The sequence below is a fragment of the Athene noctua genome, chromosome 2 (assembly GCF_965140245.1).
Source record: "Athene noctua chromosome 2, bAthNoc1.hap1.1, whole genome shotgun sequence".
NCBI lineage: Eukaryota > Metazoa > Chordata > Aves > Strigiformes > Strigidae > Athene > Athene noctua.
Genome location: NC_134038.1, coordinates 77468078 through 77482879, shown reverse-complemented (window position 1 = coordinate 77482879; position 14802 = coordinate 77468078). Strand labels below are relative to the sequence as shown.

Genomic DNA, 14802 nt, shown 5'->3' with positions numbered 1-14802 from the left:
ATAGGTTTACTTTATTAAAGGATAAGATTTCAAGATAGCATGTGCAGTTCTTCTATCTGCCATGGGTTTCTGTTTGTGTTGCTTGAGGTTTTTGTGTGATAGTTCTGTTTGACATTTTTAAAAAATTGGCATGAGGTGTGAGTGAGAATATTTCTTTTGTCCTTGCCTTTAAGGGCAGTTGCTGTGTGTGCATCTATACAGCTAGCACAGTGGTGGATCTTGTATTAAATAGAAAAAAGATTTCTGTTTCTAAGCAGGGTGCAATTCCATAAAAAGACCTGCTGACCCCTATGGCATTACCTTCTGGATTTGCTATTCTGTGTGGAAATTTTAGGATCGAATCTGGTTCTAAAAATTGCAAACCTCTAAATGATCCCTCAGTGGTAAACAGTGCAAACTGGTTTGTGACTACAGTACAGTGGAAACACTGCCTTTAAATAATGTTTTCCCTAGTGTTATGAATCTTTCTTAAGATCTTCTAATCTGTGTGGCAGAGACATGTTGTAAAATGCTGTTCTGTGCATACTAGTTTAATTCTGAGCCACTCTTTGAGTAGCTCTTTGGTTGCCTCAGTGAAAGGTAGCTTTCATCAGATGGCTTACACCTTTGCTGCCTTCCTTAAATTAGTTCTGTTTGTCTCGGACCTTTCTTTGAACAAATGAAATATTCTTTTTGGAACGAAATCCCGAAGTTGTTTATTTGATAGGAGTACATCTGAAAAGGTCCTGATCAAAAAACAGTTTGCAAAGGAACAAATCAAACAGCAGAGGGCCATCTGGTTACAGTTTCAATCTTTGCTCCATGACAACCCATATTATCCTGTAAAATAGCGTAGATTTCACCTTGGAATCTTTGTTCCTTTTACATCTTACCTTTTTTGTTCACTTTTTCTGACACAATCTTTATTTTTTTAGTTTTTGTTAATTTTTTCTTGAAACTGCTGTTTGTTTTTGTCACCTAATAATTTGTGGAGGATGAAAAAATTCAGTGTCTATTTCTTTTGTTAATAAATCATATGTTTGACGTTTTGAAGGTCTCTTCTGTCTCTGTAAATTTTTCTCATTTTGTAGACTAGTAAAAGTTGTTTAAGTATTCTTTTCTTTTCAGGTTTAAGTGGATTTTTTCCTACTTTCCAATAATACCTTTAATTATTGATCTTTTTTTTTGCTTCTTTTCTATACTGGCCAGACTTGTGCTACTGAATAAATGTACTATCAAAGTGCAGATGTTCTTTATACACTTTCCTCATCAAATATTTTATTATATTTTTGAAAGAGTCCATCCTTCTGGATTTTTATTTTCATGATAACCAACAGCAAAGTAGTTGAGTGACCTAGGAAGATACCAAATAAAGAACGTAAGGTCTTTTAAAGTAAAAATATGTGAACCTTCAGCATAGAGTAAAACAGATTGTCTCCTTCATTAGCTTATAACTGAAAATATAATTTTAAAAAGTTTATTATAAAAGCAATTACTTTTCTAATGGAGGTAATAAAGTAACTGTCAATTATGCACATGGATTTTTGTCTGAAAAGCAAATACTTTTAAAAATCTGTAAAACATGAAGTTGAATTTGTATACTACAGATTGTGTAATAAAAGATGACATAAACAACTCAGTATCTGCCAGTCAGCAGTAACTGGAATATAGAACCACATTCTGCTGTTAACAACATTGAGTGAATGGATAACTTCCTGAGGAAAACCTGCTGATTTTGATCATGATCTTTTCCTGTTTGGTTGTTGTTTGAAATTATTTACTTATATTTCCATGGATAATTTTTGGTGTTTATCCCTCATGAATAGATAAACTGGGGGGGGGGGGGGGGCTTGTTGAGTTACTGAGTGCTATCAGTTGTGAAAGGTGGCTTCATTCTGTAATTCCTCCACTAATTTGAATAAGTTCTCTGTTAAAACTATTACTGAAAAGCTTCATTTTTTAATGTATAAACTTATGGCTTAAGATAAGCCCTGGTTAATATGTTTACTCTTGTATCAAAAGTATTCTGCAGCTTTTAGCATTTCTCTGACTTGTCCACATGTTTGTGGAAGGCGAGTCAGTCCTCTGTTTTGATAGATTAAGTAGATTTATTTTAGTATTTGTTTTGTTTGTTTTATTTTTTTTTCTTTCATAACAGTCTCTCAGTTGTCTCATCCTAGTGACACCTTTGCATGCTGTGTTAAAGCTGATTTTGAATATTGAGGACAAGAAACGTGTACAGTCTTTGAGGGGAGTTATGGCTGATGTCTGTTGTAGTTCTGCTCATTCACATCTATAACTAAGAAAATAACTTTCTTAATCTTGCATTCACCTATTTCATAAGATACATACATTTTGTCTCTTACTTGATCAAGGATTGGCGATCTACCCAGGTAAGCTCAATTTTACAACAGCATCTCATGATTTCAGTTGATAAATAATGTTTTGCACTGGTTATCTTTACATTTGATTTAAATTAGGTTACTGGTTTCTTGACCTATTAGATTCTGATCTTCTTCTTTTGTCCTGCATTGCCTTCTGGTATTAAATTATAGGCAAATTTCAGCAATTTTCTTCTTTCAGAGCTAAAAAACTTATCACAGTGGACCTGAGATAAGTCTCACAGGAATAACACTTGTCACTTCTCTGTCATCCAGTGTTTTCTTTCCTTTTAAGAGGGTCCATGCAATATCTTCTTAATGCCATTATTTACCTGCCAGATAGTTATTGGATTAATTCTTATTAATATTTTCTAGGACAAGAACATTAATTGGAGTTCACCTATCTCAGAAAAGACATATGCTATCTCTAAAGTGACAGCATGTATCTTTTTTTTTGAAAAAGTACTTGCCTTCCCACATAAATATATTGTATTGATCTGGAATGATAATTTGAGAATGTATTAGATTCTACTTCTCACATACTTTTGTCTAACTGATCTCTACTTTAAAATTAATTGTATACCTTCCCTATTACATATTACAACCAGATATCCATTATTTCTGGGATCATTATGTCACTCATTCTTGAGTATAGATGAATTTTCTACTTTTCATTCAAACATTGCCATGTAAATTTGATAGGCTTCTGAAAAATAATTTAACCAAACCAGCAATTTTGCCATTTTCCCCCCGATTCTGTCAATTTCAGTACAATAAATACTTTGTTTTGTTTATGGCTCTGCCCAGAAATAGGAATATCTGTTTGTCTGCATTAGTTTCCTTTAGCCCTTTGGCTTAATTAAATTTTTAATTATTTTTAACCTTCCTGTAGTTTTTCAGGGAAATTATATTACTTTTTTTCTCTTAGTGTAATGATTTTGAACTTATTTTAGTTTTATGTGCAATCTGTAACCTGGCTGGACTTTTAGGTTTCTTTTGTTAAGTAGATGTTATTTTTACTCCACATGAATTTGTTTTTATTCATGATTGTTTTTTAAACACACAGCTTTCCAATTAGGTCCAAAGCCCCTAAACTATGAGGATTTTGCCCCTGTTTGAGAATCTAGTTCCAGATAGCTTTTTAATCTTCAGTACCAGCCTTCTTCCATGAATTTGTTGGAGCAACTGGCTTGAGTGCGTACTTTTTTGTAGGACGCTGCGTGTTTGGATTCATCAGCCTTGATTACAGATCTACTTCATTTAGTTTAAAGTAGAACAACTGGATCAAAGAACTTTTTGTGAACATCCAGCCTATATAGTTCTCCCACTTTATCAAAGCCAAATTTTAGGAAGCATATCTTACTGAGTCAGTGGATATTTAGTTGAAAGACAGTAAGCAGATTCAGTCTGTTGGTGGCAGCTTACTGCATAAATATTCATTATTTGAATTTCAAGTTATTTTGATTGGAACTGGAGTTAATTAGCAAGTTTTTGCTCTTTGACTGAAATAAGCCTCATTTATCCTTCTAGTGCAAATAGTCACTAATAAGGATTCAAAACCACTTTTATTCAGCATTGTGCATAAATAAAGTTTATTCCCCAGTAAAGTCCATGCCAGTAGATTCATTCAAGAGCTGTAGAAGATGGTATCATGAGTTCTGGATATTATTTATTTACTATGCTCTGTGATGAAACTGTATGCAAAAAGTCAGATTTTGGGAGCAGCCAACACTGTGTTTTAAATAATACTTTCTAATATTCCTCCAGGATTACTAAAGAAGCACCTGGCACTTCAGTAAATGCATTGATCAGGATAAACTGTTACTAACAGCACAATCTCTAAATGGTCTGTGATTTATTGTTCTTGTAAAGGGCTGTACTACTTTGAAAATTGACTCTTCTGTTTAAAAAAAAATAAAAAATATTCCAGTGATAAAATGCTAATTTATTTCAGTGTCCACTGTTGTTTGGTTGACATATCACATTATTTTTTTCTATTTGCCAGTTGTACAGCCTTCAAATGATACCTGATAGTCTAGTTATGTTTTTCTTGACATGCATCTGCAAGCACTGAGTATCAGGCAAGCCAATGCGTCCTTCAGTTATCCTCTAGCAGCACATTGCCTTGCAGTTGTATCCACTCTTAGAACTGTGCACCTGTACAGCCTTCCATGAGATACCATTACACCTTATTTGAAAAATTAAGCTGCACAGAGGAAGCTGGTTTTATTTTTTTGGAATGTGGTAAATGATGGTGCTTAAGTCATAAAAGCAGTCAGATTGCTCTCCTTATTAGAAGTATGCTAGTCATGAGCAAATGGCAATAATAAATGCTGGTATGACTCAAGATGTGCAAAAACCAGCAGCACATCTAACAAGTTAAAAGACGTGCACTTGAATGTAGTTTTTCTTCTTAGCAACCCTTTTCACTGTGAACATTCATATGCAAAATGGTTTTGATTGTTTCTGCTGTCTTTGTGACACAGAAGTAATCTACCAGAAGAGCAGACTCTGTGAAAACTGACATTGTAAGCATGGAATCTGTAGTCCAGTTGTCTTGATGTTTTCATTCCTTTTCTGCCTAACTGATACACAGTATTTTTCAAAGTTTAATGTATTACCTTATACTACTGTCTTTCATCGAGTATTCTGGCAATTAAAACTGTATTACCTTTCTTTTTTTCCCCCATGATAAAGGTGATCAGAATACAAAAGAGCACAGCAGGCCCTCATTCTTGTAGGCAGTTTCAAGAGAATAATTTTGTCAATCTCCTTGGATGCCAATATCGAGAGAACACCAGGGCTACTCCCTGAAGCTACTAAAAGCAATTTTGATTCATCTGTATGTCTGATTGTTTATTCTAGTTCTTGCAAGGTGGGCAGTTCAGAAGTTCAGCTGTTGGATCCCTGGAGTCTGCAATCAAGGCAGTGTGTAAAGAAGAATCTTCATTTTTCAGCAATGCAAACTTGTTCCTCGATATGCCTAGGATCATGGGACTCTTGGAGGGGAATATGGCAAAATATGGCATTCCTGAAGACTCAAGTAAGTCAATCACAAGTTGCATGTATGCATTCAGAGTTTAGAGGCATTTTTCCCTCTTAAATAGTAATGTTTATGTACCAGCTGACATCTCAGTTGACACTGTAATCCTGAGCACAAGGGTTGATCAATAAAAGTTTTATGGCTATGAGATAATTGTGGATGAGACACAAGTGACTCTGGTTGTTTTCTATCTTTGAAAATAAAAAATAAGAACATTCCTGTCTTAGAGACATATTTATTAGAATTTTTAAAGCACTTGATATTAAATATATATTTTTGAAATACAAGATTCAGAATTTATTGCTGCATGCCTTTCTTCTGTGAACACAAAGCTGTGGTATTATTGTGCAGTAAAATATGTAAGCCCTCTGGATAAGTTTTTTAATAGTTGATATTCCTATTCTCTTTATCAAGTTCCCAGAAAATCTCTTAGCTCTTACATAACTTCACTTTTGCTCCCTTTCCTCAATATACATTTGACTTACCCTGATTAATTTTAATATTGTTAATAACCTTGTTAATGCCTTGGTGACCCTGTACAAAGAAGAATACAGTGATAGAGTGTCACTAGGGAAGAATCTGTGACTGTGAATCATGGCTCTATCATTGATCAGTTTCTGCAGCCAGAAACACTCCGACTTGGCTGGTACCCTTGGGAGGGAGCCAGAGCTCTGCCCTAGCCTTCTTCACTTGTGTGTGGGATAGCAGAAAGCAAGCAGCTCTGTGTTTCTTTTCTGTTTGAAGAATGGAGTTAACAGGATGTCTGATTAGAGAGACTGTTTGGGACTTAATCTCTTTCAAAGTTGTTTAGGCCACAAACCCTATCTGTCTCGATGATATTATTATTATTTTTTTTATATTGTTACAACTCTGAAATGTTGTAAGACATTTTACCTTAGGATCTTGAAATATCTTTAAAGCATTAGTTAGTTTCTCATTCCTATGACTGAATTAATACTATTTCCTGTAATTTACAAATTGTTAAATGAGTCAATGGAAAATGAAAATAAATAATTATGTGGCCACAGAAACTTGGTTTGTACTCCTCCACAGTGATTAACTTTGTATGTATTTTGTGTACCAGACACTTGCCAATGACTTTCGGAAAATCAAAGCAAACTTAGATTAGCAAGCCTTCTGTGTCTTTAGCATATTGATGTTTCTGACAGGCCAGCTTGGAGCCTCTTAGTTCTATGCTATCATTTAACAATGATTGTGTTTAGTAATGATTGTTTCCTTGAAGAAAGTAAAAATTTGGGCAAAGAACTGGATTGTCTTAATGATACATTTCTGACATTCACTTCTTTAACTTTTGGCACGAGTTTAAATATTTTTGGCTTAGTTTACCATTATGTACTATAATTTGCCTTCCTTGAGGTGTTAATGACATTATTTCCTCACAGCACTGGAAATGGGATATTTCTAAAATACTCATAATAAATAACAAAATACTCCAAAACACACGAGCTGGGCATAAAAATCCAAATGTCTCTCACAGCAAACTAATTGTCTTTACTTGAGTGGAAATGTAGTGGGATATCTTGGAAGCTATTCCTTGGATCCTAGTTCTGAAGGACATACTATTGCATTAATAGCCCCATCTGATGTAAGAAAATGTTTTTTGGTTAAGGAATGGAAAAGTGAATTGATTCGATTTTCAAAGCAAGAATTTGTCATTCCAAATTATTTTCCTGTATTTTTGCTATATTCTTAGAAATTATACAGATAAAGAAATCTGTATTTGTGAAGGAATTTGTGTATTCATATTTCTTTCTTAAGTAGGAATAGAAAGCTACAGAACAACTGGGAGTGTGGAGTGAGTCTCTCTTCTTTAAGGTGATGAAATGCAGGGGTTTCAACCCCAAGCCCCAAATTAAGGTTGACATGTGGGTGACTCCCACAGCCCTTCACAAAGGGGGGGTGAGTTTGCCTTTAGGCTTCCCTCCAGGGTGCGGCCGGCCTGGCAGGGAGAGCCATGAGGTAAATGAGCCCCAGGTGTCGGCATTAAGTAACCAAAGGTCAGGTGTCCCACTTAGGGATAAAAGCTGGGACCCCTTGCAGGCAGGGGCAGTGTCTGTCTGTGAGGTGGATGCTCTGTGCAGAGTTTCCTGTTGGGGAAGGACCTCCTGCCTCCCTGGGACTGGGCTCCAGTCAGGTCTGGCCTTTGTAAATGTGGGCTGTGTAGAGATTGAGTATGTGGCTTCCTTGGTCTTATGTGTTTGGTTTGTTGACTCGGTTGTCTCCTGTCCCTTCTATGGGAGACTGCATTTCACCATTTATTCCACCCGTTGTTGGTTGTGTGGTGGTGTTGTTGGGGTCAGTGGGATTGATGTCAATTATGTATAATCTGATGGACTTGTTTGTTCTCCCTGCGCTCACCTATGTACTGACCCTTTTGTATCAAATACAGTTTGGTTATTGGTTCATCTTAATGCTGGCTGTGTCCTTTATGCTAGTCCTAATAATTGGCAAAACAGGCGACTCTTCACTCAGCATTCATTTAGTTAGCAGAGGTTTTGCATGTGTCCTTCCACTCTAAAATGCAGTAATGTAACTTTTAGGATACATGGGGTTCACAGACTGCTTTTCACAAACATGAAGAAGAAAGGGGTTTGAAGATAAGACAGTTGGGGCCTATTCTTGAAGATAACAGGAACTAGGTCAGGACAAATTAAAACAAACCAGCTAAGACACAACAAAGCTGCACAACACCTCCTAAACAGACTTTTGTGAACATGCGTGAGCACTGAGGTCAACCAGCAGACACAGTGAGGAAGACTACCACAACCACCAGGGACCCCTCGAGACCACCACCCAGCAAGAAAGCACATGTGTAATTAGGATGCAGGTATTGTAATTAGTTTCAGGAAATCTAATGCATATGTGACTCATTTATTGGAAAAGTTATCAATATGTATAATCTCACTGTATATTAGCTGCCACTTATAGATATGGGGGCATGCTCACCTTTTCAAAGCTATTCACATGTTCACCCAGTGCTGCAATAAAGAATGCATGCTTTCTAAAACTCCAAAATGAGTCTTAGAGAGTTCCTCTTCTGGCTTTTACAGTAACATTTGGATTCAAATATTTTTTTTCTTGTCCAATATTTAGAGTTCTGCATCCTCAAGACTATTGTAGACTGTGCTTAACCAGTTTCTATTCAAGGACCTGTAGTGATTGCTTAGTGGCAGATGGTATTTGGCATGATGCTGTGGCAGATCTTACATTAAGGCTCAAGATTTTCTTTTAATTAATAATAATAATCCAACCTCACCTGTGTTGTCTGTCATAAATGTGACTCTGTCTTTGTTTTTGCAGCTCCATTTTGCTTGAAGCTTTATCAGGAGATTTTGCAATCTTCTAATGGGGCTTTGCTATGGACTTTCCTGAAACCTTTATTACATGGGAAGATACTGTACAATTCAAACATCAACATGATTGACCTCGTCATGGAGAAAGTGAGTATCAAAAGAAACACTATTTCTGTTTATTGATTTTGTATTTGTACTTCATTTTAAAGGTCCATTTCTCTCAGGGTAGGTAGAAGCAATTAGATAATTGCCTTTCAGAAAACTGGATCCACCCTGGTTCCTGCGTTCTCACTTTGTTCCCACTTAAAGCTTAATATTTCTCTTAACTTCTTACAGTTGTTTCACTTCAGTGTGAAAAGCAGAATTTTCAGTTTCTTAACGCTTGTATAGAAAGATTAAAAAGAACACATTAAAAGAAGTGGCATGTGAACCTGTATCAAGGTGCAGGTTCCAAGTGAGCTTTTGCCCTCAACACTTTCTTATGATGGGAACTCTAATGGGGCAGCATAGGGAACCGTGGGGAACGGACACTCCAGGAAAAAAAGCCTGTTATGAGAGAGTCACTGAGCTGTGTTTAAAAAATAAAAAGCAACCAACCTACAGTGCATCCTTCCTGATTATGTTTCTAACACCAGTAGTATGAATGACCAGCAGTAGTTGAGCTGCCATATGTGTGGACACTGATGACTTGATATTATTCAACAGTTTTTACTGTCTCTGCAGTTTTGGTATGGTAGATGCTTTTGTCTTGAGCGTGATTCTCTACAAAGACTTGTTTGTTCATGACTAGCTTTGAGGCACTTCTGTAGGAGGAGGGATGATGACTTATTTTAAATACACATTAGAGTTCTGTGCAAATTTTGCATTTATCTTGCAAACACATGATTTTTACCCTGAATGTTACGTATTATGACAATGGTAGTTTGGGTTAATTTGAAATATAGAAAAAAACATTGCTGCTACTAAGTGGTACACAAAAAGACTGTAGTAACTTTAAATGTGATGGTGACTATTTTCTGTGTAAATGGAGTACATCATGGTATTCTGACTTATACTCTAAAAAGACAGTAAAAAGAGCTAAGCTAAAAAGCATGTATTAGATAGCAGATACTAGGTAACTATAGTTTCTGCTATGAATAGAAAATAAAATTTCAGTGATTTCATATTTTGTAGTTAAAGAACCCAATTAGGGCAACAGGCCATCTCTCAGGACTTGAGTATAATTAATTTGAAATATTTAGTCAGCTAAAAATAAATATTTTCTTTATAGATGGAAATTCTATAAAAAATAAGTTGTAAGAAATTATAAAAATTCAAAATATTTTTGAATACATAATTCTCTGTTACAGTGACATTTAGAATAACGCACTTAAGACATTTCCACATTATTTTGCCAATAAGTCAAAACTACATTCTTAAAAGCATCTATAAGAAAGATAAATCTCATGACATATGTTGTGTTCCCTTATAGATCTTTTAGTGAAATCAAGACTGAGTAATACAGTTGAGAATGAAGTTTGCTTGTGTTCTTTTTTTTTTTTTTTTTTTTTTCTCTTAAATGCTCTGGAACAATACAAAGATTCTGGTAGATGCCTCTAGCATAATCTCTCATTCTCATGTATTCTCAGGCTCACAAGAGTTCCATCACCTTATTCAGGAACCTGTACAAATACACACCCACCTTTCCCCCAAACCTGTAAACCTAACAGGCAATTAGGAATGTCTGTCTGTTTATGTTTAAATATGAAAGTAGAGGGAAAGTTTCTTCAGCAATTTTAAAATTTGTTTTAGTACAGAAGCCTATCAGCTATTGCTTGTACAGAAACAAAACTTAAACATAAAATATTATCCCAGATATCTTGAACATGGCTACTAAAAGTTGACCTTGTAGCCCTTACACAGCCTACTGAAATAGGAACAGAAGTTTTAATTTCCTTTGGACTATGTGACCCCATGACAGCTATTTACTAGAATAAAAAGTAGAGGATTAAAGCTATAAAGAACATTGATGTTTGTGTACTAAGATATATTTGTAAATTTTTCACATGGACTATTTTTATTAAGACTTTGTAATTGACCATTCTTCGATAAATTGTGAGGTTGCTGGTTTTACCTTCTGAGAAGTCAACAGTTTTAATGTGTAGAATAACAATGAAAGTGAAAAAAACCTACAGGCTGCAGTGCTGACTGAGAGCAAAAATGTTCAGTAGCAGCTGGCATCCAGGAGTTCAAAGACCACGTGTGATGTCTTTGATCCGTGCTTTCGCAATTGAACTTTTCACTACTGATGAGATGATATTATGAAAGTATTTATTATTTCAAAAGATTCTCAGAGTAGATCTTATAGCACAAAGTTGTGCCAATGTGATTGACTGAATATTTCTTTGTACTTGGAACAATCAGAATATATATATATACACACACACAAATCTCTACATAAAAAACCATAAATGTAGCAAGACAATGAGAAATGAAAGCAAGCCAGTCTAGCAAATTCATTAATTTCAGTTCCCTGCCTTACTTTCTAGTATAATTAGAAAAACTCATAATGAGCTGAGTAAGTTCTTATTCTAAACTTACATATCCTCTCTGGCTTTGCATAAGCACACTTGACTTGTCAGTCTGTTAAAAGATGTCATAATAAAAGCAGTTCAGTAAGCTCAAAATAATATTTTTATTTATTCTTACATCAGTAAGAGGCTTAGACATATTCAATCCAGACAGGACTGGATATTGAAGACTAATTTTAATCAAAGGCAATATCCAGCCTAGGTGTTATAAAGAATATTTATTTTAATGGATCTTCATTGATCAGGAAGAAGAGAACTTGAAGAGAATTTCTATTAAACATCAAAGTCCAGCTAGTCATTAGCATACAAACGCATGGGAGTTGCTTTACCATGTAAGATTAAGCATTCCATTTTAGGTTCTGATTCCTACTGTAATCAGTAAATGCTGTATAGGTAAGAACTGAAGAATATGTCAGTAAAGTGATATTCCCCCCAAATACTGTCCCAACTTTCAAAAACTTAAGGGTCAGGCTTGCCAGGACTTTCCTGCTATGATTTGTTCACTTGCTTTTTGAGCTTCTATAAACCCTTAGTATTCATAGTGCCTATAGTGAGATATGCTGCATCAACAACCTCTTCCTCATTTGCTTGTACTTCAACTGAGGCAACTTCTTTTTTTAAAATCTTGTGTTTGTATCTCCCAACTATATTTATTTCTAGTCTCTCCCCTACTACTCTTTATTGTAATTTACTATTATTATTATTATAACAAAATTAAAATTTGCTTAGTACAGATTTTAGAATTATTAGTCTGTAGTCCTCTGGTTCCCCTATCATCTTTATGAATATCATTTTATTTGTTATTTCCTGGTTCCTGGATAACAAGGGAATTTTAATCTGAAGGTTACACTACAATGAGTACTTCAACTATGTAGTCCTTGAGCACTCTTAGAATTCTTGGCTGGATGTTACCTTATCCTGGAAACTACTTATTGTTCGTTTTTTTAGATTGTATGGCCTTTTTTTGTACTGCTGCTTCAGTTTGAGACAGATTCTCTAAAGTGTTCTTCACATAGAAGGCTTCTGACACAGGATCTTCCCAAAAGCCTACTGTGGTGAATGAGAAGACAAAAAAAATTTTAAAAAAAGCTTTTTTTTGCCTGGTTTTTCTTGCATTCTTATTTGGATTTGGATTTTTTAAAAGGATGTTTCCTAGTAGCTTCCTGCTGTGTAGTGTGTGTGAGCACCAATATGATCTTTCTCAAGTCTCTCAAATCTTTTTTTTTAGGCAATATATATTTGTTCAGTTTTGTCTATGCTGCATTAAATAGTCTCTGTACCTCCTGCACACAGCTTACCCCTTTGCTGCTTATAATTTCTTTCAAATATGCTTCTACATTATATAAAGTTCATTTTTTCTAAAAATCCATGCTGCTGCAGTGGTTTTTGTTGTTTGTATAGGGAAGTTGAATACAAGCACATTATGGTTACTATAGCTCTCTGAAAGTGGAAAAAAAAAATATTCTTTGCACTGTTCAGAATCAAGTCAAGAAGTTTGGTATAACAGTTTCTAACGATGTCATAAAATTTGACCTCCTTGTGTTCCATTGTGACCCATGTTTGCTCTGTACTGGGGAAAGAGCGGTCTCCCATTCTGGCTGTTTTATACCCTTGCACCCTTTCCGGTCTCCCTCAGCTTGTCGCCATCCTGCCTGTGCAGTGGGTTACATGATCCAAATATTCAAGCCTGGGGTTTCTGTGTTGCTTATTAACAGAAGAACTGGTTTAGCTGATTTGACACCAAACTCTAGTTTCACATTTAGGATAACTCTCCATCTGAAAGTAGCATGGAGAATCTCATAGAGGATGCATTATTTATTTCAGGAGAATTAAATTATCTGTAATGGTCTCTTTGGGGCCTTCTGTGCTACAAACAAGAGAGAACCACCACAAATTGTTTTCCTATGTTGTGCTATCAGTGGGATTTTGCAAAAGACACTTAAAATTACTATGGCAAAACCTGTGTACTTTCAATAGGAATTATTGCAAAAAGTGTGGTCCCAAATTGGAGTTTACAACTCATTGCAGACACTCTTTGCTGGGAAATGTCACGATCTCTACCATAATAGATTGTTCTTAAATGCACTTCTGTGACTGATAACACCAATTTAAACAGAAAGATACTGTGATATTTTCTAATCTTGAGTATGCTTGAGATTTTTTTTTTTTAAACAGGCTGTAAAAAAATTGATGGTTGTTTGCTAGTGACTAGGAGAGAAATTGTAACGTGTTGGATTGGGACAGAGAATATTTTGCTATACTCAAGTCTTCCTCTGTAAAGAATTTTGAAATAGATTGATTGGTCAGTTCGATTTATTTTCCAGATCATCCCTCCAACTTTCGCTTTTATTATGTATTCAAAGTAGTTTGAATAAAAGACTCACAGACAAAAAACTGTATGATTTTGTCTGTTTTTCTGAAGCACCTTTATGATACTCTGTATGAAAGAGACATTATAGAATAAAGAGGTCTTTATGATACTTCAGGTAGGAGGGATACACACTGCAGGAAGACTTTTCTTTGATTTGCTTCATATTCAGAGACTGAAACAAATACCTTTCATTTCTTAAGTAGAAAAAAGAAAACACTGATATCCTTACTGCAGACTACCAAAGTAAAATGGAGAGGAGTTGCAGAAGATCTGAAGCCTGCCGTTTTTTTCTGTTTCTTAAGATTTGCTATGCAGTTTTTACTTCATTTGTTACCATATATTCTTTTTCCCAGGCTAATTTTACTTTTGGTTTTGTGGAAAACTTGAAGACTTATTCTGAGACGTGGCTTAGGATGTCTGAGGTTTTTAAAAGCAGTGGAAATGTCCTCATGGTCTCACGACTGCAGGTTGGTGAACTATGGGATGGCTTCTTATTTTCCAATTATTTGCTATGTGATCTAGACAGAATTTCTATACATACAAAATAAAACTGTCCATCTATCTGACTTTAGGCTTAAAAAGATCTGAAAAATAGGAAGATTAGCTTTAGGTTATGAGCCTTCAATGTGATACTGAAAAGCTTCCGAGGTGAAAATACTTAAAAGCAATGTTACCTTACTATGCCCAGTATTACCAGGCAATAGGGGAAATAAAAGAAGTAGGTACACCTACAAGATTGACACACTTATTTAAAGCAAATGTAAGGTCAGAGGAAATAAAATGTTTTTTTTTTTTTTTTCCTGAACTTGCTTGTTTATCACTTGCTTTTTCCAACTGTGTATGCAACTGATTAAAAAAAAAAAGATGTGGGAAATATTAATTAAATATAAAGAGCATTGTTACTGGGATTTTTCCCATTCTACACATCCATACTTTTTTCTCCCCAGTAAAATTTAGTTTTGCAATGTTTGACCTGTGAAAACATGCATGGCTGTTACACTTTGGGAAAATAAGCAGAATTCTGTCATGGCTCATACATATCAGTTGAACTGTTACTTTTAAATTAATGAGTTCTGCTAGTAATCATGCATTGGACTTGAAGATCCCATTATGCTCTTGTAGAGCTAATAATCCATCCTCCCCC

At 35.2% G+C, this 14802-nt stretch overlaps 1 protein-coding gene across 4 annotated transcripts in view; it reads left to right on the top strand.

The window, feature by feature from the left end:
* The window catches only part of ABCA13 (ATP binding cassette subfamily A member 13), a 202990-nt gene that overhangs the window by 54651 nt on the left and 133537 nt on the right, over positions 1–14802 (top strand). For all 4 annotated transcript variants that reach the window (XM_074899474.1, XM_074899475.1, XM_074899472.1 and 1 more), the window contains 3 exons: positions 5226–5403; positions 8725–8864; positions 14012–14125. In XM_074899474.1, coding sequence (XP_074755575.1) covers positions 5226–5403; positions 8725–8864; positions 14012–14125 — 432 coding nt within the window. The remainder of the gene's footprint in view (positions 1–5225; positions 5404–8724; positions 8865–14011; positions 14126–14802) is intronic.